The sequence below is a fragment of the Hippocampus guttulatus genome, chromosome 11 (genome assembly GCF_054856545.1).
Source record: "Hippocampus guttulatus isolate MCC_2025c chromosome 11, RoL_Hgut_1.0, whole genome shotgun sequence".
NCBI classification, from domain to species: domain Eukaryota; kingdom Metazoa; phylum Chordata; class Actinopteri; order Syngnathiformes; family Syngnathidae; genus Hippocampus; species Hippocampus guttulatus.
Window position 1 is genome coordinate 22,330,112 of NC_141271.1, and position 24,281 is coordinate 22,354,392.

At 63.3% G+C, this 24,281-nt stretch overlaps 4 protein-coding genes across 11 annotated transcripts; 1 reads left to right on the top strand and 3 right to left on the bottom strand.

Moving 5' to 3' along the window:
• The first annotated feature begins 743 nt into the window (after positions 1–743).
• Positions 744–3,471, top strand: lacc1 (laccase domain multifunctional purine nucleosidase 1). 2 transcript variants are annotated; one of them, XM_086123404.1, is made up of 5 exons: positions 744–1,367; positions 1,936–2,114; positions 2,197–2,362; positions 2,766–2,982; positions 3,094–3,471. In XM_086123404.1, the coding sequence occupies exons 1-5, from the start codon at positions 887–889 to the stop codon at positions 3,413–3,415; spliced, it is 1,365 nt and encodes a 454-aa protein (XP_085979530.1). In that variant the 5' UTR covers positions 744–886; the 3' UTR covers positions 3,416–3,471. The 2 variants fall into 2 exon arrangements, with proteins under 2 accessions (XP_085979530.1, XP_085979529.1); XM_086123403.1 differs by having other exon boundaries at positions 2,766–3,471.
• On the bottom strand, positions 2,457–7,659 carry LOC147198707 (TGF-beta receptor type-2-like). Of its 2 annotated transcripts, XM_086123402.1 has the most exons (9): positions 7,227–7,659; positions 5,646–5,808; positions 5,324–5,538; positions 4,853–5,235; positions 4,610–4,783; positions 4,355–4,492; positions 4,138–4,279; positions 3,941–4,068; positions 2,457–3,880 (listed from the first exon to the last, which is right to left on the bottom strand). In XM_086123402.1, the coding sequence occupies exons 1-9, from the start codon at positions 7,258–7,260 to the stop codon at positions 3,731–3,733; spliced, it is 1,527 nt and encodes a 508-aa protein (XP_085979528.1). In that variant the 5' UTR covers positions 7,261–7,659; the 3' UTR covers positions 2,457–3,730. The 2 variants fall into 2 exon arrangements, with proteins under 2 accessions (XP_085979528.1, XP_085979527.1); XM_086123401.1 differs by having other exon boundaries at positions 4,355–4,783.
• Positions 7,660–7,818: 159 nt separating this feature from the next.
• On the bottom strand, positions 7,819–17,838 carry itgav (integrin, alpha V). The gene is made up of 32 exons (XM_086123388.1): positions 17,390–17,838; positions 16,534–16,661; positions 15,806–15,897; positions 15,603–15,717; positions 15,463–15,524; positions 15,331–15,379; positions 14,497–14,619; positions 14,354–14,398; positions 14,194–14,237; positions 14,067–14,123; positions 13,755–13,807; positions 13,617–13,692; positions 13,418–13,547; positions 13,252–13,349; positions 12,870–12,963; positions 12,743–12,788; positions 12,452–12,559; positions 12,340–12,395; positions 12,113–12,267; positions 11,710–11,847; positions 11,567–11,634; positions 11,335–11,479; positions 11,085–11,177; positions 10,862–10,941; positions 10,688–10,768; positions 10,291–10,396; positions 10,055–10,213; positions 9,826–9,966; positions 9,659–9,772; positions 9,479–9,586; positions 9,300–9,419; positions 7,819–9,198 (listed from the first exon to the last, which is right to left on the bottom strand). Exons 1-32 carry the CDS (start codon positions 17,590–17,592, stop codon positions 9,106–9,108), a joined length of 3,180 nt encoding a protein of 1,059 aa, XP_085979514.1. The 5' UTR covers positions 17,593–17,838; the 3' UTR covers positions 7,819–9,105.
• Positions 17,839–18,730: 892 nt separating this feature from the next.
• On the bottom strand, positions 18,731–23,900 carry qtman (queuosine-tRNA mannosyltransferase). 6 transcript variants are annotated; one of them, XM_086123407.1, is made up of 10 exons: positions 23,837–23,900; positions 22,653–22,846; positions 22,401–22,568; positions 22,132–22,308; positions 21,249–21,368; positions 20,401–20,510; positions 20,181–20,325; positions 20,037–20,107; positions 19,874–19,965; positions 18,731–19,297 (listed from the first exon to the last, which is right to left on the bottom strand). In XM_086123407.1, exons 1-10 carry the CDS (start codon positions 23,846–23,848, stop codon positions 19,232–19,234), a joined length of 1,155 nt encoding a protein of 384 aa, XP_085979533.1. In that variant the 5' UTR covers positions 23,849–23,900; the 3' UTR covers positions 18,731–19,231. The 6 variants fall into 6 exon arrangements, 5 of the variants coding, with proteins under 5 accessions (XP_085979533.1, XP_085979531.1, XP_085979534.1 ...); XM_086123405.1 differs by having other exon boundaries at positions 18,731–19,965; XM_086123408.1 differs by lacking the exon at positions 23,837–23,900 and adding an exon at positions 23,451–23,830 and having other exon boundaries at positions 18,731–19,965; positions 22,132–22,226.
• Positions 23,901–24,281: the final 381 nt, after the last annotated feature.

Here is a 24,281-nt window from a genome sequence, read left to right on the forward strand (position 1 = left end):
CGTTCATCGATTATTCTTTGAGCTTCCCTCGCAACGGCCTCTGCTCGCAACACACTTGAGTCGAGGTCAGGTGAGCTCATTTGAAGAAAGCGAAGCCAAAAACGGTTGCGAAGGCGCGCTGATTTTCTTCGCATTTCTTTTGAAGAGGAGGCTTGAGGCACATCTTGTCGGCTCGGCTTCTTCCCGTTACGGTTTTCTCGACTTGTTTTCATTCCATTCTTCTTTCTCTTTTTTTCTCGTGCGCGATGCAGCTCCCGCAAGATGCCGCCAAAAGCACGGCCGCACCCAAGACCAAGAAGTGGTCATCTGGCACTTTCCGGATCAATCAAATTGTGCGCGCCGTCTCCCTGAGAAAGCCTTTTTTTTTTTTTTACCTGACGGCCCGAAAGTCGCGGCGACCGAACGTAAGTTAGGGATGAAGACAACGCACGCGGGCGGCCTTTCGCTCTACTCTGACATGAACGGCAGCATTTTCATCTTTTGACCGGGGAGCCGCTCAAGTCACGCGCTTGCCCAGCGAGGTCGGGGGGGGGGGGGGGGGGGGGGGGGTTCGCGGGCCTCGGCGACCTCGGCGCTCGAGCCGCCCCCTCTCCACCAGCAGAGGCGCGAGCGGTCTTTCCTTTCTCCGCAGCGGAAGCGCGAAGCGGATCTTTGGCGCCGCCCCGTGGCGACGCGGCGCCGCCGCCACGGGGGCAGAGAGCAACTTCCGGGACGGAGGAGGCTTCCGATCCCCTTCGTCGTCCACTCGAAGTCTCGGTGCGCGCGCGCGCGCTCGCTCTCTTCCCGTTCGTCTCGCGGTCAAGTGGCGGAAGAGGAAGCCAGGCCGAGTTTTGCTTTTGCTTTTTCTTTTTCTTTCCTTCGGCCGGTCGGCTCGGACGACGGCGCGATGACGGCGGCGGCCGTGCTGCTGGACCTGGCGCACGCCTGCGGCTGCGGCTGCACCGAGCGGCTGCTCCGCGAGGAGGCCGCCGCCGACGCGGGCGCGGCCCTCATCGTGCTGTGCGCCGGCGACGCGGCGGACGCGGCGGGCGCGGCGGGCGCGGCGGGCGCGGGCCTCGGCGCCCGCGCCCGCGCCCGCGTCCTGGCGGACTGGCGCGCCACGGCCGCGTGCGCCTACCGCCTGAAGCGGGCGGCGGACGAGGCGGGCGCGCTCTCGCTGCGCGTCATCACCAGCCCGCGGGGGCGCGGGCGGCTGCTGGCCTACGAGCGCGCGCTCTTCACGCCGCTCTACACCTTCGCGTACCGGCTGGGCTGCGGCGCCGAGGCGCCGCCCGTCCGAGAGGCGGACGGCGACGTCGCGGCCATGCTGCGGGCCTTGCCGGCGGTGGGCGGGGCCGTCCGCCTGCTGACCTCGTCGCTGATCCCGGGTGAGTCGCCTGTCTGATTTCGCTTTTCGCTCCTGGAAGTTGAGGGCCGCTTTACCCATGACGGATGGAGAGATGGAATCCTTGAATGCGCTTTCTTAAAAAGGAGAACGCAAGCCCCTTTCAGTCACTTCCTGCTTCTCTTTAGCCAATCGGACGCAAGCAACTTAAGAATGTTTCAACAATGATGAAACGGAATAGAATAACGCTCAAATATCATTTCACATGAGCTTACGCTAGCATGACGCTGGCGATGACCCGCGACTTGCGTCTTGGCTTTTGCGAGCTCCCTTCGACTCTCCTTCCTGGATCTGAAAACGGGAAAACTTTGCGGAAAACGGGAAGTCGGGCTTTTCGACTGACGACAAGGAAAAAGGGTGCCAGACGCAACTTTTCAACTCTGAGTTTCCGAGTCGGGGGGGGGGGGGGGGGGGTCGATCGATCAAAAACGAGTCTCACGTCGGCCGGAAGAGCGACCTTCTGGACCCGCGCCGCGCGAAAAGGACGGAAGGACTCGCCGTCGGCGACTGCGCGCGCTGACGTCCGCTCTCGACTTCCCGCGCATCGGCAGACTGCTTCGGCCACGGCTTCAGCACGCGCGCCGGCGGCGTGTCCCGCGTGCCCACCTTGTCCTCGTTGAACCTGTTCAGCAGCCCCCGCCGCCGAGACTCCGGCGCCCTGGTCCAGGAGAACCGGCGCCGTCTGGCGCTTCACGCCGGCTTCTACCCGCGCCCGCTCCAGATGCTCAAGGTGAGTGCGGCCGACCGACGGTGCGTGCCCCCCCCCCCCCGCCCCCGCCCCCCCTGACAGGAAGCGGGCCGTTGCGGCGCAGGTGGAGCATCGCGGCCGCGTGTGGGTGTTGGGCAAAGACGAGCCGGAGCGCTACGACGCGGCGGTGACGGACCGGCCCGGCGCGGTCCTGGCGGCGCCGGGCGCCGACTGCGTCCCCGTGCTCTTTGCCGATCCCGTGGCCAAAGCGGTGGGCGTCGCTCACGCAGGTAGAGATGCGCAGAAAGCCGCTTTGCCGCGGTTTGCGCCGCCCCTCGGGCGTTTGCGAGGCGGCGGTGGACCCCAAAAAGCAGGCGAGCAGGGTGGCCTTGAAGAATTGTATTCAAACGCAGAAACGAAATCCAGAACAAAGCAAGTCACCAAAACGAGAAGAATCCAAAGTATCGAACAAAACCGCGACACAAACGGTGACCCGACGCCGAGCGGGCGTGCCGGGAGTCCTTTGAAATGGCGAACGCCATAACGAGCAACAGGTGCGCGGCCGCAGGGAGAACCCCGCAGTGCCACCTGTCGGTCGCAAACAGAATCACGACAAAGCCAGCCCGCTAGGAAGCCAACGCGGAAGGGGTCCGAATCACTCCGGTCGCGGCGCCGGCGTCCTCTTCTCTTCAGGCTGGAGGGGAACGCTGCTGGGCGTGGCCGCGGCGACGGTGTCGGCCATGACGACGGAGCTGGGCTGCGCTCGCGCCGACATCCTGGTGGTCTTGGGGCCCTCGGTGGGCCCCTGCTGCTTCGCGCTGGAGCCGGAGCAGGCGGCCCGCTTCCGGCCCGACTGCGTGCGCCGGGCGCGGGGGCGCAGGCCCAACGTCGACCTGCGGCTGGCCAACAGGTGGCGCCCTCGCTCCCCGCCCTTCGCCTCTTCCCGCCGCGGGCTTCCCCCGGCGCTCGTCGGCGCTTCTTCTTCTTCTCGGACTCAGCGGCCGTCTTCCCCGTTTGGCAGGCGGCAGCTGGAGGAGGCGGGCATCCCGCCGCACCACATCCGGGACGACTCCAGCGTGGCGCCGTGCACGTCGTGCCACCCGCGAGACTTCTTCTCGCACGTGCGGGACGGAGCCGAATTCGGCACCCAGGCGGGCTTCGTGTGGATCAAGGAGGAGGCGGGGGAGCCGCGCGGACCCGTCCGGGAGGCTTCGGAGCGGCCGACCCCAAAGCCTCCTCCGGCGAGCGAGCGCCTCGCCGGGCCTTTCGCCGGCCCGGCCGGCTCCTCCTTTTCCGGCGCGTCCGTCTCACGGTACGGCAGTGCGGACCAAAGCCGAAGCTGAAGCCTCCCCGCGCGACTCTCATTTTCACGTCGTGAAAATAAACAGTGCGGACTTGACCTTGCCTCGCTCATCCCGCTTCTCTTTCGTCAGAACACGCGCGCTTCTTTTCCCGACTTCCTGCCCGTGTCGATCCTTCTTTCTGTCTTTCTTCTGCCGATTTCGGTTCATCCCCTTTCAAACGTGTTGCTTTTCCGTCCGGCCGCGCGGTCAAAAGTCTCGGGAAAGCCCGGGACGTCGCGTCTCCCCCCCCCCGGCGGACGGCCGGCTCCCGCCGCCGCCGACGGGCCCCCGCCTTCCCCGGGACGGCGACGGCCTTCAACGCGGCCGCGCTTCCTCGTCGACGAGTCGTCCGTCTTCCCGCCGCCCGAGCGCGCGCAATCGCTCGAGCGCGCAGAGCGCCGTGAGGCGCGCCTCGGGGTCGTGGTCCCAGCACTCCGTGACCGTCCGGCAGTAGGCGCTCATCCCCTGCGGGAGAGGCGCGTTAGCGCGCTAGCGCGCGGGCGCGAGAAAGGCGCCGGCCGTTACCCGATGCCTCGTCCATCCCGGCGGGATGTCGGGGCGTCGGCGCCCCCCGATGACCAAACGACGCATCCCGTCCACGCGCGGACGCTCGCCCGCCGCCGCGCCGAACGGCGGCGCGTAGCCGCGGACCTCTGCGCACAGGACGGCGCGCGCGTGAGCGAAGGCCGGCGGCGGGCCGGCGGCGCGCGGCTCTCGCTTGCCTCCGATGGCCCGGCACCGCGAAGCCATCTCCCAGAGGACGAGCGCCATGGAGTAGACGTCCATCTGCTTGAAGGACTCCCCGTCCCGCAGGTTGACGCGGGACTCCAGCGCCTCGGGCGACATGTAGCGCGCCGTGCCCACCTGGCCGCACGCAAGGGGCATCCCGCGTCACGTGGCCCCGGCACAAAGGACGGACGGGCGTCGCCGGCGCCCCACCTGTCCGCTGTTGGCGAAGTCGTCCGCCGTGAGCTCGGTGCGGAGTTGGACGGCCAGGCCGAAGTCGCACAGGACCACGTCTCCGTCGTCCTTCAGCAGCACGTTGCTGCTCTTGACGTCGCGGTGAGCCACGGCCACCTGAAACGCTCGCCGGCGATAAACGTCGCGCGACACCTTCGTTCCGAGCTTTCGCGCGGCCGACCTTTCGGGTACGAGATGAGAACGGCCCGGCGGACGGCGGCGTGAGCGCGTTACCTTGGGCGCCCCCGGTGGCCACGGGGTGTCACTGTGCAGGTGCGCCAGGCCGCGCGCCAGGCCGCTCGCCATGGTCAGCAGCCGCTCCCAGTCCAGCACGTTCGCCGCCAGGAAGTCTCGGAGGTTGCCCAGCCCGTGATAGGCCAGCAGCAGCCAGTAGGCCCCGCCCCTCACCTGTTGAGCGGCACCTTCGTCAGCGCCAAAGCGGGCGCGCTCCATCTCCATCGGTTCGGCGCGCGTCACCTGCGCCCCCAGGAATTCGATGACGTTGCGGTGCCTCGTGCCGCCGTCGGCCAAGATGGCGGCCTCGCGCCTCCAGGAGGCCGCCCGCGCGGCGGGGAAAACCTTCGCCGCCACCGCCGAGCCGCCGTCCGGGCGCCCGTTCAGGAGCTGCGCCCGCCACACCCGCGCCGATCCGCCGCCGCCCACCGCCGCCTCCAGGCGGACGACCGGCGCCTCTGGAGGGTTTTTTCCCACCGGCCACAGGGTCGGCGGACGCGGGGGCCCGTCTTTGCGGCACGGGCGGGCCCTGTAGAGGGCGACGGCGACGACGAGCACCAAAACGGGCGGCGCCAGGCTGACCAGGACCACGGCGATCGCGGCTTTGCCCGGCGCGGGTGACGGACCTGAACCGCGGCGACAGCGGCGGCGCATCTGTGACAGGCCAACGAGAACGTCGCGACTCTCGAGTCGGCGCGACGGGTCGTCGCTCACCGTCGGCGCGCCGGCGAAAGACGAGCTCGTCGTTGCACTCGTGCCGGCCGCGGCAAGCGCACACCTTCAGCCCGCCCTCGGCCGGCGCCGCCGCGGTCATGCGGCACTCGTGGGACGTGGAGTTGAGCGGGAGCGCCCCCGCCCTCACGCCCTCCAACGGCCGCCCGGGATCGTGACACATGGTGCGCACGGACACGCTGGCGTTGCTCTCGCGCCTACGCGCGAGGAGCGCCGGCGCGTTAGTGCGCGCGGCTCAACCTGGCGACGGCACGCTTGCGCCGGTATCGCCGCAGCGGAACGGCACGTCGGCGCGTTTGCTCACCAGAGGGCCACGCAGATGTCGCGCGGGGAGGAGCAGAAGGAGGACAGGGAGCAGTTGGAGAAGCAGACGCGCTCCCCGCGCCGCTCGCCGCACGTCGGGCTGGTGGCGTCGCACCACATGCACACGTTGAAGTTAAGATGGCCGCCAAACGCCGCCGCGGACACTAAGCGCACCGACAACAACAACAACAACAACAACAACGGCGGCGGCGTGAGGCGGGAGCGTCAACTGCAAACAAATCGCTTCGGCTCACGCGGGACAACGGCGACAAACAAACACAACTTGCAACCGTGTCCGAACCGCAACGGGACGAGCCAATCGCGCTCGACGCCAGAGGTCGCGGGGCGTCGGTTGCTCGACGCGAGGAGCGGGTGGAAACAAAAAGCCAACGAGGGTGACGAGACCCCAACGCCGGACGCAGGAAAAGAAGAAGACGGGCAAAAGACGACGAGCTTGGCTGCGGGCCCCCAAAACGGGCCGAGCGACTCGCCGCATCTTCGGCACAGGGGGGGTGGGGGGGCGGTCTGCGAGAACGGCGGCACGGACGCCGCGGCCTTCGCCCGCTCGGCGTGACCTCGCGGTTGTGCCTGAGCGGCCTTCGCCTCGAAAAGATCCCGCGGGTTGGACGTGGCCTTTTCCGGCCTTTGCCCCGAGCCGGTTTGCCTTCAAAGTCGGCCCTTTTGTCCTCGGGCGCTCCGGACGGCTTTTTTTTCTTTTTTTCCTTTCCAGCGACTTTGCGAGTGTGCCGGCGAAGACGTCTTTTTCTTCTTCGAGGCTCCGCTCGGACGCACTTTGCTTTCTCGCCTTTTCCGTTTTGTTGCGCGTTTGAATCGGCGCCTGCTGCAACTTGACCGTCTTTCTTCAGGGTCAGCTTTCATTTTGGGATGTTTTGTTTTCATTCCGCTGGCTTGTATTTGTTTATTTTTAGGCGGCCGCTTGCGATCGAGCTCCACCGTTGGGCGGTCCCGATTTACAGCCCTTGTTGTCCAAATCGTTGCTTGTTTTTGGGCGGGGGGGGGGGGGGGGGGGCTTGTGAACGATATGGGGCTTTTTTGGAGGGGAGGGGGAAGGTACGGTGCCTCCTTCCCCCTGCGCCCTCACCGGTGACCTCGACTCACTCGCTCGGCCGCCGACGGCTTCCGGGCCTCGGACGCGACTTGACTTCTTTTTACGCCCTCGTACGACTCGTGCGCCGGCACCGCGCCCGCCCGCACACTGCCGTCTTTTGTCTTTGCTGGTGAAGACGAGAGCGACTGGCACCGGGCTGCGCCCAAGCGCGCGTGCGAAGAGGCCCCGCGCAGACGACCGCCGACGTCGAGCGTGCGCCGGAGATGAGCGCAGTGGGTAGAGAAGAGGCGCGACGACGGCTCGGGGACGCGCGGAAGCTCGTCCAAGGTAAAAGTCTGCTCCGGAAACGCAGAGCGCAGCTGCCCGTCGCTTTCATCAGACTGGAATGAAAAGCAGGGAAGACAAAAAAGAAAGCGACGGCAACCCCCCCCCCCCCCCCCCTTCTCATGTTCCGCCCCGATCCCACCATGCGCAACACACACACACAAAGTGGTGTAAAGTGGCACAACTCACAGCTGACGACCATGATGAGTTGGTCGGTCCACATGATGAAGACAATTGACGAGTCCAGATGTTTGCCGTCCAGATGTGAGCCGGCCCCGCCCACAGTGGCAAGCCATTGGTTGAGCCTTCCGTGACGTCATGAGCATTTGTTCATTAAAAATAAATAAATATGTTCTGAAATCAATATTCCAATGAAAATCATTGGAATATTCCTCTCGCATTTAAGACGTCCTCTTTTTTTTGGATGGATTGACAAGTTTCCTCAGGTGTCATTGACTTTTTTGTCTTGTTTGTCCCGTTCGGTGCGAGACGACTCGCGTTGCTTTGTCGCCCCCTTCTGGGCACCGAGCGCAATAATTTCCTCGGCACGGCCTCTCGCGACGATGGCCGGCCCGCTTCCCGGTTGGTTAAGCTTTCCCCTTTCCGACATCACCTCTCGCTCTTTGGCCTTTTTTTTCCCCGCAAGTAACGAAGACGCCGAGATCGGATTTTGCGCCGGCTTCGGAGCTCGTTCGCCGGCTTTCGGCTTGCGTTCGGCGCACATTGGGAGAGGAGACGATGAGGGACCGCATGACGTCAGCAAGTTCAACAACGGGAACGATTGACAGACAAAAAGGTTTTATTTTCAAAGTTAATGACAGCAAAAGACGACTCGGCACCAAAGAAGAAAACTCCAAACGAAGGCACAGAGCGAGCCGAGCGCTCGCCGTCGGCGCCGCCGCGCTTTGTCGGCGACATTCGCCGGCGACGGAAGCCGACGGTGAAAACACCTCGGCTGGCAAACGACGTTCCGAACGGCCTCGCGGGCCAGAAGGCTACAAAGGGAGCGTTTTGCCGCAATGGCGCGGGCGACGGCCTTTGGCGCGCGCCGCTCTCCTTAGCGTCCGGCCCGCATTACGTCTTGGAAAAAAAGAAAATCTTGAATCCTTTGTCACCACACCAATATCAATATGTTGCAAAATGAAGTCAACATGGAGTTGTCATTTCCCGGCTTTAGCGAGGCTGCGGTTTATTCGTCACGTTTCTTCCCTAGTCCGTCGCCCGCAAACGCTCCATTCGTGGCGCGGGGCCCGCAAGTACGCCGGAAGGTCAAGACATTTGGCGGACTCCGCGTCGGCGGCTCTGCACTCCCAGAACGGAGCCGGACGCCAACGCGCAGTAGCGCGTTGCGGCGAGAGAGCCGGCGCCATTCGGCCGAGCGTTTGTCTGCTCACCGGCAAGTCATTCCTATTTTGAGGAAATATTAACGAGGAACTCAAGCAAATGTGGACAGCAGCGGTCAAAACACGCATCTGTGACACGTTCATTATTTTTTTTTTTGCCTTTGAAAAGTCGGTCGTTGGCCGTCGCGAGAGTAACGACAGCGCCATTATTTTGCCTTTTTTTTGTTGTTTTTTGCATGTACATTTAAAAGATGATTCGTCGACATTGGGGGCAAGCGGACGTGACGGCAACGGACCGGCTTGAGCCCTCGCTCAATTTTCAACAACGGCGTCGGCTAAAATATTTTCGGACATTCGCCGGGCGGGAATGGATCAACGTACCGGACGTTCTCGCGAGACCGAAAGCTCTTACAAATGGCTGCCCGCGTTAGCCGGTCGAAGTTTTTGTTGTTTTTAGAAGAATGAGTGACATAATTGGGAGAGAACAATGTTTCGGCGTCTCGCATTTAGTTAAAAAAAAAAAAACAAGGTGTCAGGACCTATGGTCCGAAAGCGGCGCGATGAGCCAAGAGGGGCGGCTAGCGCGTAGACGAGCACGCGCTCAGCGTGGGGCGGTGCGGAGAAACCCGGCGGATCCTCGTCGGCGGCGGCCGCCGACAAAGTGCAAAGAGTCCGACGGCGCTCACGCGCGCGCCTCGGCGCTACGCTAAGCGAGGCGCGGCCGGCTAGGTGTCGGCGTTTCCGTTCTCCTCGGGCTGCAGCTGCTCCTTCTCCAGGCAATCCTCCTGCGGGGGGCGCACTCGCTTGAAGAAGCCCAGCTGCGCGCGCGCGCGCACACACAGCCAAGCACCAAAGGGCCCGATCAGAACCCGTTCCGCATTTTCCCAACATGGAAACCGCGCGCGCGTCGTTCGCTAACCTTGTACATGATGAAGATGAGCAGCGCCAGCAGCAGCAAGCCGGCCAGCACGGCCAGCGCCACCACCCAAGCCGGCACCGGCTGGGGGGCGTCCGCCACCCACAGCACCGACACGCTAACCTGCGGCCAAAAAGACGTGAGCGCGCCGAGCGCCGGCCGGGTGAGCGCGTCTCACTCACGGTGGTGCTGTTGGACGGCAGCGTGGCCGGAATCTTCTTGTAGGGCACGCGGATGACGTTGAAGGAGGCCGACGACACCAACACGTACGAGCGGTTCTCGTTCTCCGCCTGCGCGCGCGCACAACAGGGTCACGCCGCGGTCAAGCGTACGCCCGCGCCGGCGCCGGCGAGCGAGCGTACCCTGAGGAAGTTGTTGACGTCCAGTCGGGAGTAAATGAAGACGATGGCGTTCTTCTTCCTCTCCAGCCGGCCCACCTGACAGCGAAGCTTGACGCAGGCCGCCGCGCCGCAGTCCTGCGGGCGCGCGCAAAGCCGTCAAGCCGCCGTCAAGCCGCCGTCGCTTTTACCAGCTTGACGAGGTCGTCGTCCGGCGTCTCCAGATCCCGCTTGCGCAGGCGCTTGCGCTCGCGTCCTTCCGTCTGTCCGTCTCCGTCTCCGGCGCTGGCGTTTTTCAGCGCGGCCGCGGCCGACGCGGGGGCACTCTCCAGCTGTCGGCGACAAAAGCGGCATCGGCGGCGCCGTCGCGTGAAAAGAAGCCGCGCGTCGGCGGCGACGAGCGAGCGAACGGCGCCCTACGGTGACGTTGCGCGCGTTGAGCCGCGCGTCGACCGAGCAGTTGACGGGTCCTTCCGTGTCCAAGTGGGTGATGTAGAGCAGGGAGGCGTTGTTGTACGCGTACGGCCACTCCACCTCCAGCGCCGCCCGGCTCAGCGTGCTGGGGCCGCCGTTCAGCAGCTGCGCGCAAAAGCACAAAAGCCATCCGGGCGCCGCCGGGCTTGGCGCCCGAGGGGGACCCTTCCGTGCGGGCGTACCTCGTAGACGTGCACGATTTGCGGGCCGATGTCGTCGCCGGTGAGCGGAGGGACTTTGGGTTGCCAGTTGGCGATGGGAAGCAACAGCTGGCCGGGAGACGAGGTGCTGCGAACGCGCCGTGGTTATTGTCACGTCAAGTCGGGCCATCGACGCGACACGTCCCGCGCGACCGCTTCCGACATCCGCGGAGAACGCGCGCGGCGGTCGAGGGCAAAGGCGGACGCGCGGCTGCCGAAACGCCGGCCAAATCGAGAGCGAGGCCCGCTCGAAGGCCGTCAAAGGCTCGCGACGCGCGGGAGGGGCGTCGCGAGCTTTCGAAAAGATTTGGCCGCCCCTCGAATCGAGTCCACGGCCTAACGGAAAAAAAAAAGAGGCGTGCGTGCGTGCGTGCGCTACCCTCGTATGGAGACTTGCGCCACCACGATGAGCTTGGTGACGCTGGACACTCTGGCGCTGGTGCTGTTGAACTGGTTGGAGCTGCAAAGAAAGGCGAGAGAGACGTGAAAGGGGCAAGCGCCAAACGGGGCTGCTCTTTGCTTGGGGGGGCGGGGGGGGGGGGGGGCGTCTGACCTGACCATCTGCAGGTCAAAGCGCACGTCCGTGTCGTCCTCCGACAGCTGATGGACGCCAAAGCGCAGCTCGGCCAGCACCTGCCCGCCGATCCCGCAGCGCCGTCGTCGCAGCGACGGGAAGGGCGTCGTGCCAAGGGGGGGGGGGGAAACAACTCCACGTGAGACAACTTGCAGACGTTGGCTCAAATCCCGTAGAGGTCGGAGTGGCGCGGCGGCCCGACCTTGCTGCCGCCCTTCATGGGGTTGCCCAGATCGCACACCACCATCTTGGTGCGGTTCTCCTTCTTGTAGGCGCACGACAGCCGGCTCAGCGTCTGCCGACACAACGGCGCCGAGGCGTCAGCCGCAAAGCCGCGCCGGGGGCGGGTCCCGACTTGTGACGGATGACGCAACGTTCCTCCTGGGAGCGTGCCCGGACCGGCGGCGACGGCGGGGGGGGGGGGGGGGGCATCGGGACCGGCGGCTCCCCACCTGGCTGCGCACCACGCCGGTGAAGTCGGCCTGCTGCGGCGGGAAGACGTGGAGCTCGGCCTCGTAGGCGCCCTCGCCGCGGTTCTCGGCCACGATCTCCAGCGTCACCGCGTTGTCGTCGCCGATGGCCATCTCCGAACGGTCGCTGGCGCACAGACGGACGGGGTTTAGAGGCGCCGGCGCCACCCCCGACGTCTTTCCGCTCCGGCGGCGGCGGCGTCGTCGTCGTCACCTCCGGACCGACAGCCGCAGGTCGGGCTTGCAGATGTTGTCGTCGCCGCAGTCCAGCAGGATGTGAGCCTGGCGGCCGCACGGGGGCGCTCGTCACCGGGAGACAAAGAAAGAAAGACGAGCGGCCGGCCCGAGGCGCTTTACCTGCCGGGTGACGTTGGGCGGCGCGGCCGCGTCCAGGACCGGCCTCAGGCCGTTGCGGTCTTGGGCGCGCCCGTAGTCCAAGGTGTACTCCAGGACCACCGAGATGGGCGTGATCTTGTCGCGGAAGTCGCGGTCGTCCTGCCGCCACAAACGCGCTTCAACGAGGAGACGGTCGCAATGCCCCCCCCCCCCCCCCCCCCCCACATCATGGCTCAATTTCGATTCTACGCCTTCCCTTCAAAAAGGTCATTGCGGAGCCAGAAAATCGGCAAAAATCTGGACAAGATTTCCCGTTGGGAGGCGGACGATTTGGAAAAGGAGCCAAACGAGGAACTGACGACACCGGCTGGGGCGCAAAAAAAGAATAAAATAAAAGTCACGCCCCCCCCCCCCCGGGCCCTACCCTGAGGAAGACGTGCTGCTCCTCGCAGGCGGGCGCTCCGCCGTTGCTCAGCGTCATGTTCTTGGCGTAGCCGACGCTTCGCCCGTGCAAGAAGAGGACCCGCTTGGCCGAGTCCTTCTGCTTCAGCCGGTCCAGCAGCACGTCCACGCCGAAGGCTGGAAGGAGCCGGCCGCTCACGCGCGGGCAAAATCCATGGGAAAGCGGCGTCGGCGGCGAAGGCTACTCACTGAGGGAGGCCGGCGCCCCTGGCCCGCTGGCCTTCAGGCAGTACTTGACCTTGAAGCTGCGAACGGCGGGCGGTTAGGGAGGGCGGACCGAGGCGGCGGCGGCGGCGCTCACCAAGACACGGCGGCGCCGGAGGTGGGCAGCACGCAGCTCTTCTCCTCGGGGTTGATGATCTGAGGGCTGATGTCCAGCGTGGCGTTGACACTGATCACCGGCCGCGCTCTACGCACACACGCGCGCGCGCACCTTTAAGCCCGCGACCACCCGTCGAGGCGCTCGCCGCTTGGCTGCGACCGGCACCCCCACCCGCTTCTTTTCAAGAGCCCGGGATTTGCTCCACCCATCTCTCGCACGCACGCCGTGGTCGCACGGGAGCAAACACGCGACACGGCCGAGGCGCATTACCTGTACAAAACGGCCCTGTCGGCTCCAAAGACCCCGACCAGTAAATCTGCGCGACACACACGCACAAAAGCTTTGGCGGCCGTCAGCCCCCCTTCGCGGCGCCTCCTCGGCGGGCCGGCGCGCCTACCCGGGTAGCCGTTGCGGTCGATGTCCGTGTTTCCCGTCATGGAGTAGCCAAAGCTGGCGGGCATGGCGCCGGACGCCCACTCGCCCCGCAGGACCTGGCGGGCGGCGCGCCGGTTAGCGCGTACGCTAGGCTACCGGAACGCACGCCACTACCGCTCGCCTCAAACGCACAAAACCGCTCACGTCTCTTCGTGCTCGCATTGATTCATTGTAGAGAGCAAAAGAAAACATTTGACTTCCTCCCCCCCCCCCGTCGTGCATCCGTAAGCAGCAAGTAGCTTGTTTGTCATCGTGTGCGGCAACGCCGAATTTGGATCGCGCGGGATTTGTCACGGCGCAGAATAGATGGCGAGCGGAGCCGAGCCCGAGTGCGGCGCTCGTACCTGCGAGGGCGCCCGCGACAGGCCTTGAGGTCCGCCGTTGTGGATGTACACCTGGCCCAGGCGCTCCGGACCGCCGTAGGGGGCCGCGATGGCCACGTCTGGAGAAACACGGGAGGCGTTAGCGCGCGCGCGCGCACCCCCGCGCCCGCTAACGCGTCGGGCCTACCGTTGTATCCGTCCATATTGAGATCTCCCAGCGCGGCGACGGACGAGCCGTATCGGGCGTAGACCTCGGAGCCGACGAGCATCCGCGGCGGCTGGAAGGAAAATCCTCCTCGGCCCAAGTAGACGCACACCTGGACGCCGCGCGGTCAAGACGGGCGCCGCGGCAAAGACGCCGGCGGCGCGCGTCGGCGGTCCCTTACCTGTCCCACCTCCCTCAGCTTGCCGTCGGAGCCTCGGTCCATGAAGAGAGGCGCGCCCACCAGCAGGTCCATCAATCTGCGCGCACGGGCGAGCGTCAGCCGCGCCCACGTTAACGCTCGGCCGCGCGCGAGACTCACCCGTCCCGGTTGACGTCGCTGGCGGCGACCGAGTGTCCGAAGTAGGCGGCCATCTTGGGGGGGGCACCGAGAGAAGAGAGAGAGAGAGAGAGAGGGAGGCACGTTTTGGGCTCGCGGATGCAACGGAGGCAAAAGCGCACGCCGCGTCGACGCATTTGCGCCGCCAACGGGACCCGGCGCCCAGCGGCCTCGTGTCTCTCAGGAAAGGCGGAGATGAGCGAGGCTCGTCGGGCGCCGGTGCAAAGGGAGAGCGCATCTGCGAGCGACAGAAGGCCACCAGGGAGCGCACGGCGGGAAACGCGTGTCGCTCACCTGGCTTCCCGTGAAGTTGACCATGGACTCCATGTTGCGGCCGTTCAAGATGTTGACCTGAAACGGGGAAATGCGGGTTAACGGGTGGGTGCGTGAGTCGCGCGCCGGCGCCGAGCGCGCGACTCACGTAACCCAGCGCCTTGTCGCCCCGCGGCACTCCCGTCACGTAATCTGCAAGGACACGGCCACTCCTCAACTTCCGGAAGGCCTTCAAATGCGGCGTGGCCAAAAAGGCCCCGCGCGGGCCAAGCGAGCCGAGCGACGAGCGAGCCGCGCGTCGGGACTACCTTCTTTTGCGTCATCGTTGAAGTCCGCCACCGTCACCGAATATCCTGGCGAGAAAAAAGAACACAAACAAAGAACCGGAGTCGGCTTGAGCGCGGGGGGCGGGGGCACGCCGGCGCTCCCTCCCGCCCGCCGCTCGGCTTACCCAGGTAGCTGTCGTCGTACTGCGCGCCGGCCGACTTGGTGGCCAGCGTGTTTCCGTAGGGGCTGATGTAGCCGTCGTCGAAGCGGGCCAAGATTTCGGACACGTCGTCCGAGATCAGCTGACCTGCGGGGGGTGGGGGTGGGGGGGGGGGGGGGGGCGCCGAACGCAAAGACGCCGCTCAGCTCCGGAGCAAAAGCGCGGACGGCGCCGCGACAACCCCGACGGCTCCTTCCCGCCAAAGGCGCGAGACGTCGCGGCCGAGACGCCGATGGCACTCGGGGACGGAAAGGCCGCGCCCCATTTTCAAGTTCCAAAACGAAAGGCGCGCTTTGAGTTTGCCCGACGCGTCGAGCGCAAAAAGTGGCCGACTTTTCTGATGACGGCGCATACTCGCCTGGCTCATTGCGACGCGGCACGACGAAACGGGACATTCTTGAGCTTCGGAATGATCGACAAATGTGTCGGGCGAGCGATTCCAAAGCGCTTTCGCCATCCTCGGTGACGACGCAAAGCGGAGACTCCTTTCGGAAGGCCGCCACCCGCGCCAAAGCCCGACGGGGTTTTTCATTTTGAGGACCGGATTGGCCACCTCCGGTCCTCAAAATGAAAAACCCTGTCGCGCTTTGGCAAAACGGAAGCAATTTTGCTTTCTTTTTACCCAGCGTCACGCGACGTGTGCAAATGACGGCGTTTTTTTGTTTTTTTTTCTCCTCGTCTTCTCTTGCGTCGCCACCCGGCGGGCCGCGAAAAGGGGCGGCGGCCGGGCCGCGGCTCGGACCCCCCGGACTCGAGGGGAAAGCCGAAAGAGGGAAGGGGAAAGGCGGCCGACGGGACCTTGCCAGTAGAAGCTTCCGGGTCCCCCCACCACCACTCGCTTGTCCATCTGCAAGACACGCACGCACGCACACGCGGCTCCCGTGAGCGGCCGAGCTGGTCGCGGGCGCGCCGGCGCGGGGCCACACCCACCTTGAGGAAGTCGGCGCTGAAGCCGGCCTGGCAGAAGCCCTGCCCCTCCGGAGAGTTGGCACCTGCGCGCGCGGCGGAAGAAATATAAGAAGGCGGCGGGGCCGGTCGGGAGAGGACGCGGCGGCCCCACGGCGACGCACTGGATCGGCACGGAGAGTACTCCACCACCGTTTGGTCTTTCTTCAGGAAACACGTCCCCACCGGCTCGCGCTCCGACACCCCAAAGGTGGACCACTGGTAGAGCGGCGCGCACGCCTGCGGGCGCGAAGAAGAACCGCCACGACGGCGAATTAACTTTGGCCGACTCAAAGGAGAGCTCCCCGAGACGGCGCCGAGGCCCGACCAGGATGTGCTCGCCGTCCGAGCGCACCGAAGCGCCGAACCACTGCTTGGATTTGAACTCCATCTGCGCGCCGTCGGCATTCTTTCTGTCACCTGCCAAAAAAAAGAAAGAATCAACGGGGCCGGCCGGCCCGCGTGAGACTTTTGGAGGGCCCGCCCCGACGCCGCGTGACCGTTGGCGCGAACGCGGGAGGGCCGCCATTTTGCTCCGGGTGCTTTCGGTGGCTTTTAACAAGTCTGTCATTATTTGCGGCACCATCGGACTTCGTTCGCAATTGCGTCCTGCGTTTCCAAATCAGGAGATTATTGACGCTTTGGAAAATGCGGCGCGGCATTTTTTTTTGGGGAGGGGGTGGCGCAAGCTGTCACGCTGCTATTTGTGGGCATCCGGCAAAGACGAGCGTGACCAAGCCTTCACAACGGAAACTCCGCCGCGGAAAGAAAGCCGTCCAAAGCTCCAAAAATGGCGCAAGACTTGAGCAGCTCACTTCCTCTTCTGCGCTCACACACACACACACACACACAGCAATAATCCCCAATCATGCTGTTGAATCATGCAGGCGACACTGATGGGGGGGAAACGGGCCGTTCCAAGCGTTGGAGACGTCGCATACGCATTTGAAAGAAAAGGACGGCTAAATTCGAACCATAAAAAAAAGTGTCTTTCCCGTTGGAGTGAGCAAGCAAAGTGATGACGGAAGGCGGCCGGCCGCCGCCAAGCGGGCGTACCTGAGGAGTCGAAGAGGACCTGGCGGCAGGCGGCGGCGCCGCCCGCCCAGGGGCAGCTGTAGACGGCCCCTCGCTCCAGCACCTCGCCCGACGTGTTGGCCCGCGGCGCTCCGATCAGGACGTCCGACCTGAGCGCATCGGCACAGTCCGAGTTAGGGTGGCGCGTCCGCCGCCCCTTTTACCTTCTCGATGCCTTATTGGCCGCACGGGGAGCGGAGAAGCGCTCTTGGACGATTGGAAAAATATCTGGCGTGGCGTGCCGGCCCTTTGACCGTCTAGTCCTTCGCATTATTCTTGTTTGAGATTCGGACAAGGTTGATATGAGCGCTTGCCGACGTCATTTGCGGCACGCTTGCCACATATCACACATTTAGGCTTGGCGGGATTTCTGACTTTCTCAGCATCCGTAAACCGTCTTTCCTTTCGTCACACTTGTGGCTTGTTTACACTTTATTTAATTCATATTTTACCCCCTAAATCACCCGCCCCCCCAGAACCGCACTTTCAACCTCGTCAACGGGGAACGTGGGTTGAAGTTTGGAATTGAAGTGCTGATTTAAGGCAAAAGATCGAAAGGCGGTTGGGTTTTGGGCTCGGAAGCGGCCCTCTCGTCATGTGCCCAATTATGGACACGAGCGGGAGGGAAGTGAAGCCGAAGCCTTCCCGGAGAAGACTGCGGCGCATGCGCAGTAGCCCGGCTCCCAATTTTCTTTTGGGGGGGGGGGGGGCTTTCTAAAGGTGGTTGAAAAACTAAACCGACCAAATTAGTCGCCTCCGCTCACCCGCGTCAAGTTAACCAAGCAAAAGCGCGAGCTCGTTTTTGTGGAAATGTGGCGAGAGGCTTCGTCTTTCTTACTGTTGGTTGTCGGGGGCTTTGAAGAAGTCCACCGAGAAGCCGAAATAGCTCCCCGGCGGCCCGTCGTACACCGACGGCCGCTCGGCGTCCAGGTTGAATGCGCCTCCGCCCCGCGCCAACACGACCAGCACCACCGCCGCCGCCCTCGCCACCGACTCGACGACGGCGGGGAGACGGCCGCGCCGCCCGGGTCCCGCTGCCATGGCCGAGTGAGGACGGGAGGCAAAGAGGGAGAAAGGCGTGGAGACCGAAGCTTCGGGAGACTTTCGCCCGCTCACTACCGCCGGCTAACGAGCTACTGAGCGAGCGCGCGTCCCGGTTCGTTCACCTTACGTCGCCGGGAAAAGGGGCGCGTCGTCGGACGAGCGGCAGCTTGTCGCGGCTGGGAAATATTTGATCGTGTTTGGCGGAAGGCCGGACCGGGAAAACAACCTGTGACGTCACGTGCAATCCAGCTACTCCCCGTTCAAAGCTCTCCTCGGTTTTCACAATAAAACATATTTCCTATCCGCCCCCCGCCCCCTTCATCCTTGGCGCGATACGTCACAACCTTCGTAAAACGCCCCCTCCGCCACGACGGGCGGCAAAATAAATATTTGCACCTGTTCAAACTCCCGCATCCATTTATTGAAGCGATGATCTTAGAAAATGGTCACTTCGTGCTGTGCGGCCGGATGTACTCATAGACGCGGCTTTTTCTCGCGTACCTGCCGAAGAAGATAAAAGACAGCGATGGAAAGTAGCAACCAACCGAAAGGACTGATAGCCCTCAAAAGTATTCGGGGATCAGCAGCGCCGTTCCAAGGTATCTTGCGCGCGGGTATGAGCGCAGCATCTCGTCCCAGGGAACCAGCGAGCGACCAAAACAAAACCGGGTCGCGACTTTTCTAAGCTTTGTAGTCAACTCGAATCTCTCGATGCTATCGTGGGTCGGCCAAGTATCCACAAAGCGTTCGTGGACTTGCGCGTTTGCCAATCTGTTTGGGATGAATCCGGTTCCCGCGGTTGCCGGCAGAGGGCGCCGTCGCATCGTGACACGGCTCCTCTCGCTCTTCGTGAATGTGAAAAAGGGGGGGGGGGCAAAACCAAATAGCGCGTTTAGCGTGAAGAGATCCGTTTCAAAAAGAAACGCGAGTGTGAAATAATTAAGATACGCATGAATTATGAAAGTATGTGAAAACGAACAAGATCACGAGGACCTCCCACGCTGTCGTCACGAGCGCCGAGCGACACTCGGCACGGTCGAACCCCCCCCCCCCCCCCCCCCCGCGGATGACACCGCGGCGAGAATCGATCAGCCCCATGTTGAACGCCAACAGCGGAATGGATCGTTCAAAGGCATCGATAGAAAATGAGACAGAATTTTACTTGGTCATAAAACCCCAGAGATCCTTTTTCATGCATCTATTCAGTGGTAGGCAATTGTCCACGCGTGCCCCAAAAAGTGAGAAGGGAACTAAAAACAATCGCAACGACACGCTTTAGCATTCGCACAATGATCACGAAAATACCAACAAAAAAGTTGATGAATAAAACAAAGGCAAGGGAGGGGGCGAAGGCTCAGCGTCGACTCTGCGATGTTCCTCACGAAGCGTCCGCCGTGCGGGACGTCGCCCGGACCAACTTTGACCCGGGCGTCCGTGACGTTACGTCGGTGCGTGTTTGCCTCTTGTCGTGCTGTCGGGATTATTGGGCGATGAGGTCATAATTCCGCCTTAATCTCCTTTGAGGCGCCAAGTGGAATTTTTGGACGAGAGTGGCAAATCCCGCGAAAGCAAAACGTGGTCGTCGTCACCTTGCGTCACCTAGAAAGAAAAAAAAAGCGTCGAGCCCGCAGGAAGTTCACGGGCTCAGCAGACTTTGATAAGCCCCCTTGAGGACGTCCCAGGAGAAACGGGACGTGTCCACCTGGGGACACAAAACACAAAAGATCACGCGCTAATTGAAGCGAATGGAAAGGACGCTAAAGTATGGCGCACTCGCCGCCGATTGAATATCGCCATTTGCGACTTCCGCGCATCTCAAATTGTTCTTTTCTTCCCCGCTCACTCGTTCTCATCTGGCCTCTTATTGTGCTATCATTCCAAGCCTGACAAGTTGCCGTCACAATTTTGAGCAAATGTCACGACCGCCTGGTCGACAGTCCGACACCAGGCGGGGGTCTGGACCTTGAAGAGCCAATTGTGGGCGGCGGCGTGGAGCGGGAGACCCCCGGCCCTCCGCTTCATCGCTTTACCTGCAGACTTTTGGTGCACGAGCAAGAAAACATGCGGCCCCCCACCCGCATCTCTGCCTCCCCCCCAACCAAAAAAAAAAAAATCAACTCACCGCCCAATCCAAGTGACCGCGAGAGATGGCTGTGAGCCCCGAGTCGAGAGATGGCGCCCTCTAGTGGTTGTTCCCATCCATGCATTTACCAATCTTGGGCCTCAAATCCAATTCTTGCCCGGGTGTGTGCGCGTGTTTGTGTGTGTGTGTGAATACCTTGACCGTGTGCGCGCGTACGCGGCCGGGTTGGCCACAGAAGCTGCGCAACCTCTTGAGGAGCTGCTGGGGAGTGGCGTACAGGTACTCCGCTGAGGGCCCAAAAAGGGGCGGGGTTAATTTGCGGGGGCGGCGGGCACGTTGACCTTCTGCGCACGTTTACCTGGGAAAATCTCAGGGTACACTAAAGCCTTGGGACACAGAGGGTAACAGCCACAGTGCACCGCCTCCAACCTGAACGCACCAACGCACAAAGTCAGCCGCCGGCGATCAGGCGGCGTCGAGGGCGACGTGCCGCGCGTCTCACACGGCGACTCCGAAGAACTCGTGCCGCGCCGTGGACAGGACCACGTCGGCCCGGCGCAGGACGCTCAGGTAGCGCTCTCGCGACTCCAGGAAGCCCCAGTGCAGCACGCGCGAGTCCAGCAGAGGGCGGCAGCGCGCAAACACCTCTGAAAAGAGCAGCCGGCGGCCAGTGAGCGCCGGCGCCGCGGGCTCTCGGCCCGCTCGCCTTGCGCGCGCCTTACCCGGCACGTCGGTGAAGGCTTCCCCGAGTACAGACACGAGGAAGTCGAGACCTTCTTCTTTCAACTTCAACACGGTGCTGAAGAACAACTCGGGATCCTTGTCGTGCTCCCTCCAAACACACACACACACACACAAGGCATCAATCGCCGTCGCCGTTTGTCAGAATCGAGACGTCAACACGACATTGGTGGAAATGCGGGCGGCAATTAGGCCGGACCTAATGTGAGGCCGCGAGTATCCAGGGCACAAACAGATTAGCGGCAAAGATGAGAAGAAGATGAAGTCTGGCGGCCGCTAATCCTAATTTGAGCGCAATAAACGCGGCGGCGGCGGCTGTAATCCAGCTGCGTTTTGCTCAGTTGAGAGCCGATTAGGGCGGCCCCGCCCGTGTCGCTGACACCAGAGCGCGGCCAAAAACACACAAGAGCAAAGAGCCCCGCCGGCAGCTCATTGCGCCGGCGTCGCTCACCTTCGCAGCTTTCCGCGGCGACGACCAGGCACGCGAGCCCCGCATCCGGTAACGCGCGTGAGATGGCAAACCGCTAAAGGCCGCTATCAAACGCGTCGGACATTTCCGAGGCGCGCCAAATCCGGCGGCATATTCCGGAGGACAAAGGATCCCATCTCGGCCGAGCGAGAGAAGGAACGGCACAAACGGGACCAAAAACGCCTTTTGAGCCTCTCCGTCAACGATCGGTCGCCCGTTCTCGAGGCGCGCGACCGAGCCCGCCGGCGCCCCCGTAATACCTTCACCGATCGACGTGACCTTCCGAGAACGCCGTCGGCGGCGCGGCGATGATCGCAATATTGGCAAAGGCCAACGGGAGTAAGAAAGCCGGCGCCTCACCAGCGGTGAGGCCAAACGATGTGCAGCGGCTTCGCATCCGGGTGTGCGGCGGCGCCCGCGACGTCTTCGGCGTGCGCCGCCGGCGCGACGCCGCGCGGGAGTTCGTCGTCGGGAAGCGACCTGAAAGCAACAAACGCACGCGCGCACTCGGGTGAGGGGTCGAGACTTTCGGGGCGCATCCGTCGGCAAAATCCTTCCCAAATAAAACGCCGACGTCACGGCGCCTTCGGTCGCGTGAACGCACGCGAGGATGCACTTTTTGTTTTTTCCCTGGTCGCTCGCCGGCCATTCGAGCAATTTCGGTCCACGTTCACGAGGTCAACAAGGCCCGATTCAAAAGGCGGGCCTTGAGACGCGACAACGTTGGGCAAATTTGGGGCCAGCGTTTCGGGGGGCCCGGAATAACGGCGCCGTCGCAAACGTGTCAGGAAAAGGCCGCCGCGTCACGGGCGGCCGCCGCGTCACGGGCTCGTCGTGCGCAACCACGGCGCTCGCAACTTCCTGTCGGAAGGCCCGGCGCATCGGCCTCGAGCGCGGCGCGCGCAAGGACTTGAGCGGAACACCTTGTCCCGAACGACTGGCAAGTCACCCGCACGCACGCGTGCGCACAGATGAGCGCGCGCGCGGGTGTGATGAGGTGCGGGATTAAGGAGGATCAAGGTGCTCAGCAGATGTTTTTCCGATTAAACTTGATCTCCTTTGATTAAAGAGCCGACGAGCGACGCCGACACATGTGGCGGGAGGATAAGACGCGTCACGTGTCGACGCCGCCGCAAACGGGCCCCGTTCCTCGTCAAAGTCGGCAAACTCGCTCGGATTTGCGGAAAAAGCGGCGGGGGGGGGGGGGGGGGGGGGGTCCCCGTCTTTTCACGAGGTCACCGACCTGCCGACGTCAGCCAAGCAGAGCGGGAAATAAAGGACCCGACACTTTGGCCGGATGACGCGCACCGGGTCGTCGGGGGGGCGCCGGTCCGGGATCTTGTTCAGGAAGGACGGCACGGACGACAGGAAGGAGTCCATGTTGAAGGCCGAGTTGAAGACCACCGCGTCGGCCACCAGACTGCCCGCAAGACGCCGCGCGTGATTCGCAAAGCGCACGGAGGGCGGGGGCGAGGCCCCGCCCGCCCGCCCGCCCGCCGACTTGCCGCTTACCACGACAGAATCTGGTTGTAGCCGTACTGGAAGTCCCGATCCCGCTCCTTGCGCACCGGGTACACCAACTGGTTCTCGTGGAAGTACACGACCTTTTTCAGCCGGGCCAGGTCCGGTCGAAGAGCCGCCAGCTCGCACAGGTTGAGAACCGAACTGCAGAACAGAACCCTGCCCGGCGGAGGGAGACCCTCAGGGGCACGGGTCTCACCGTCGGCAACCAAACGGGTCCCGGTTGTAGGAGCCGCCACCCACCTGTAGGCCGGGTTGGGCGTGACGCGCTGGCTGAAGTCGAGCGCCGAGGTTCTGGCCTTCCAGTGCCACTTCTTGGCGGGCGCGGTGAAGGCCACGCAGGAGTCCAGGTGGGCGCCGAGCAGGTCCAGCAGCTGCTTGTGGGAACCCCCGTAGAACGGTTCCAGGAGCAGGACCCGGGCGGGAGGCGGCGCCGCCTGACGGCGCAGACGGCGAGATGACCAAATGAGGCGGCGGCGGCGGCGGCGAGTGAGTGACAGGTCGGGCGGGCGACGCCATTAGGGACACAATGCCAAGTCATTTGTGGCGGGCGCCGCGACGGCCGCGGGTCCATCAGGCGTATCTGCCGGTGCAAATGAGCCGGCCTATCGGCTCCGCCGGGCACGATGGGACATCGCGGGCTGTCATTACGGCTCTCATTGTGCTGCCGGCGGCCGCGTCCTTCGCAGACCTGCGCCAACGGCGCCTCGACGATAACATCGACGTCACGCGCGCCTCTCATTGTTGCGCTGCCGCCGCGGCGCTCCCTCGTCCCAAGGTCGGACGAGGTCGATACGTTGTCAGAATGTGACAAGGATGACCGGAGGGCGCCGGAGTAGCTTCGTCAAAACTCTTGACACTGCCGACTCCGCAATCGCGACGAAGGGAAGGGAGGTTTGCCGGCCACAAAATTCGCTGGACACTTGCACCCGTTGAAAAAGTGCCGATTTTTATCAAGTACGCTCGTGTCGCGACGGCTCGGCCCTGCCGGATCCATCGGAGAACGTTTCTCGTCTCCTCTTTGAAATGCTGTACACATACCTTCCGCGTCGGCGCGGTTTGTGTTCGTCATCCGCGGCAATGACGTCACTCTGGCGCGCGACTTCTTCTCATTTCGCGAACGCCGCACCGACGTTCGAATGTCACTTTAGGTGACGACTGACCACTTCGAGAACCGGCGCGCCGGCAACGGCCGCCGTTTAGTTGGACTCTCGTCGCTTCGGGGTAGCCGCGCTAGCTCCCCGCGTTAGCAGCGCGCTGAGCCGCTCTGCGCCGAGCCGAGCGACGCGGGTCAACTCGGGTTCGGGACGCTCGTTCGCCGAGGAGCGAACGTCGCCGAGAGTCGCCTAACCCGACTTGGATGACGCCCGCCGCCGGCACCGAGTTCGGCGAAGAGCGAACAAGGCGACACGCGTACACGCACTCACCTGGGACTCCATTGGGCTGGCTTGACGGCCTTACGTCACGTGACGCGATGACGCCATCGCGCCCTTCCGTATTTTTTTTTTTCAATCGACAAAATATCGACCACGTGACATGAGGCGAGCCAATTTTACGCACCCACCAAACAGGGTTATAAAACTCAATTCTATACTAAAATAGAATATTCGAAATAATAAATAAATAAATATGTTACTCTTTAAACATTTGTGAATGTTTAGCAATTATTCATCTCCATTTCTTTGTTAGTAGATCGAGAGACCGAAAGTAAATATCGACCTCAATCAAAAAATTCAGACATTTACATTGATGGATGTGAAACTTTCCGAACAAAACGCACGAGGTTTTCCTGGTCGTGACGTCTTCGCCGACGTGAGGGGAATGCATCTACTGCCCGAAGACAGCTGGGGTAGGGGGTCCACGACCCTTGTG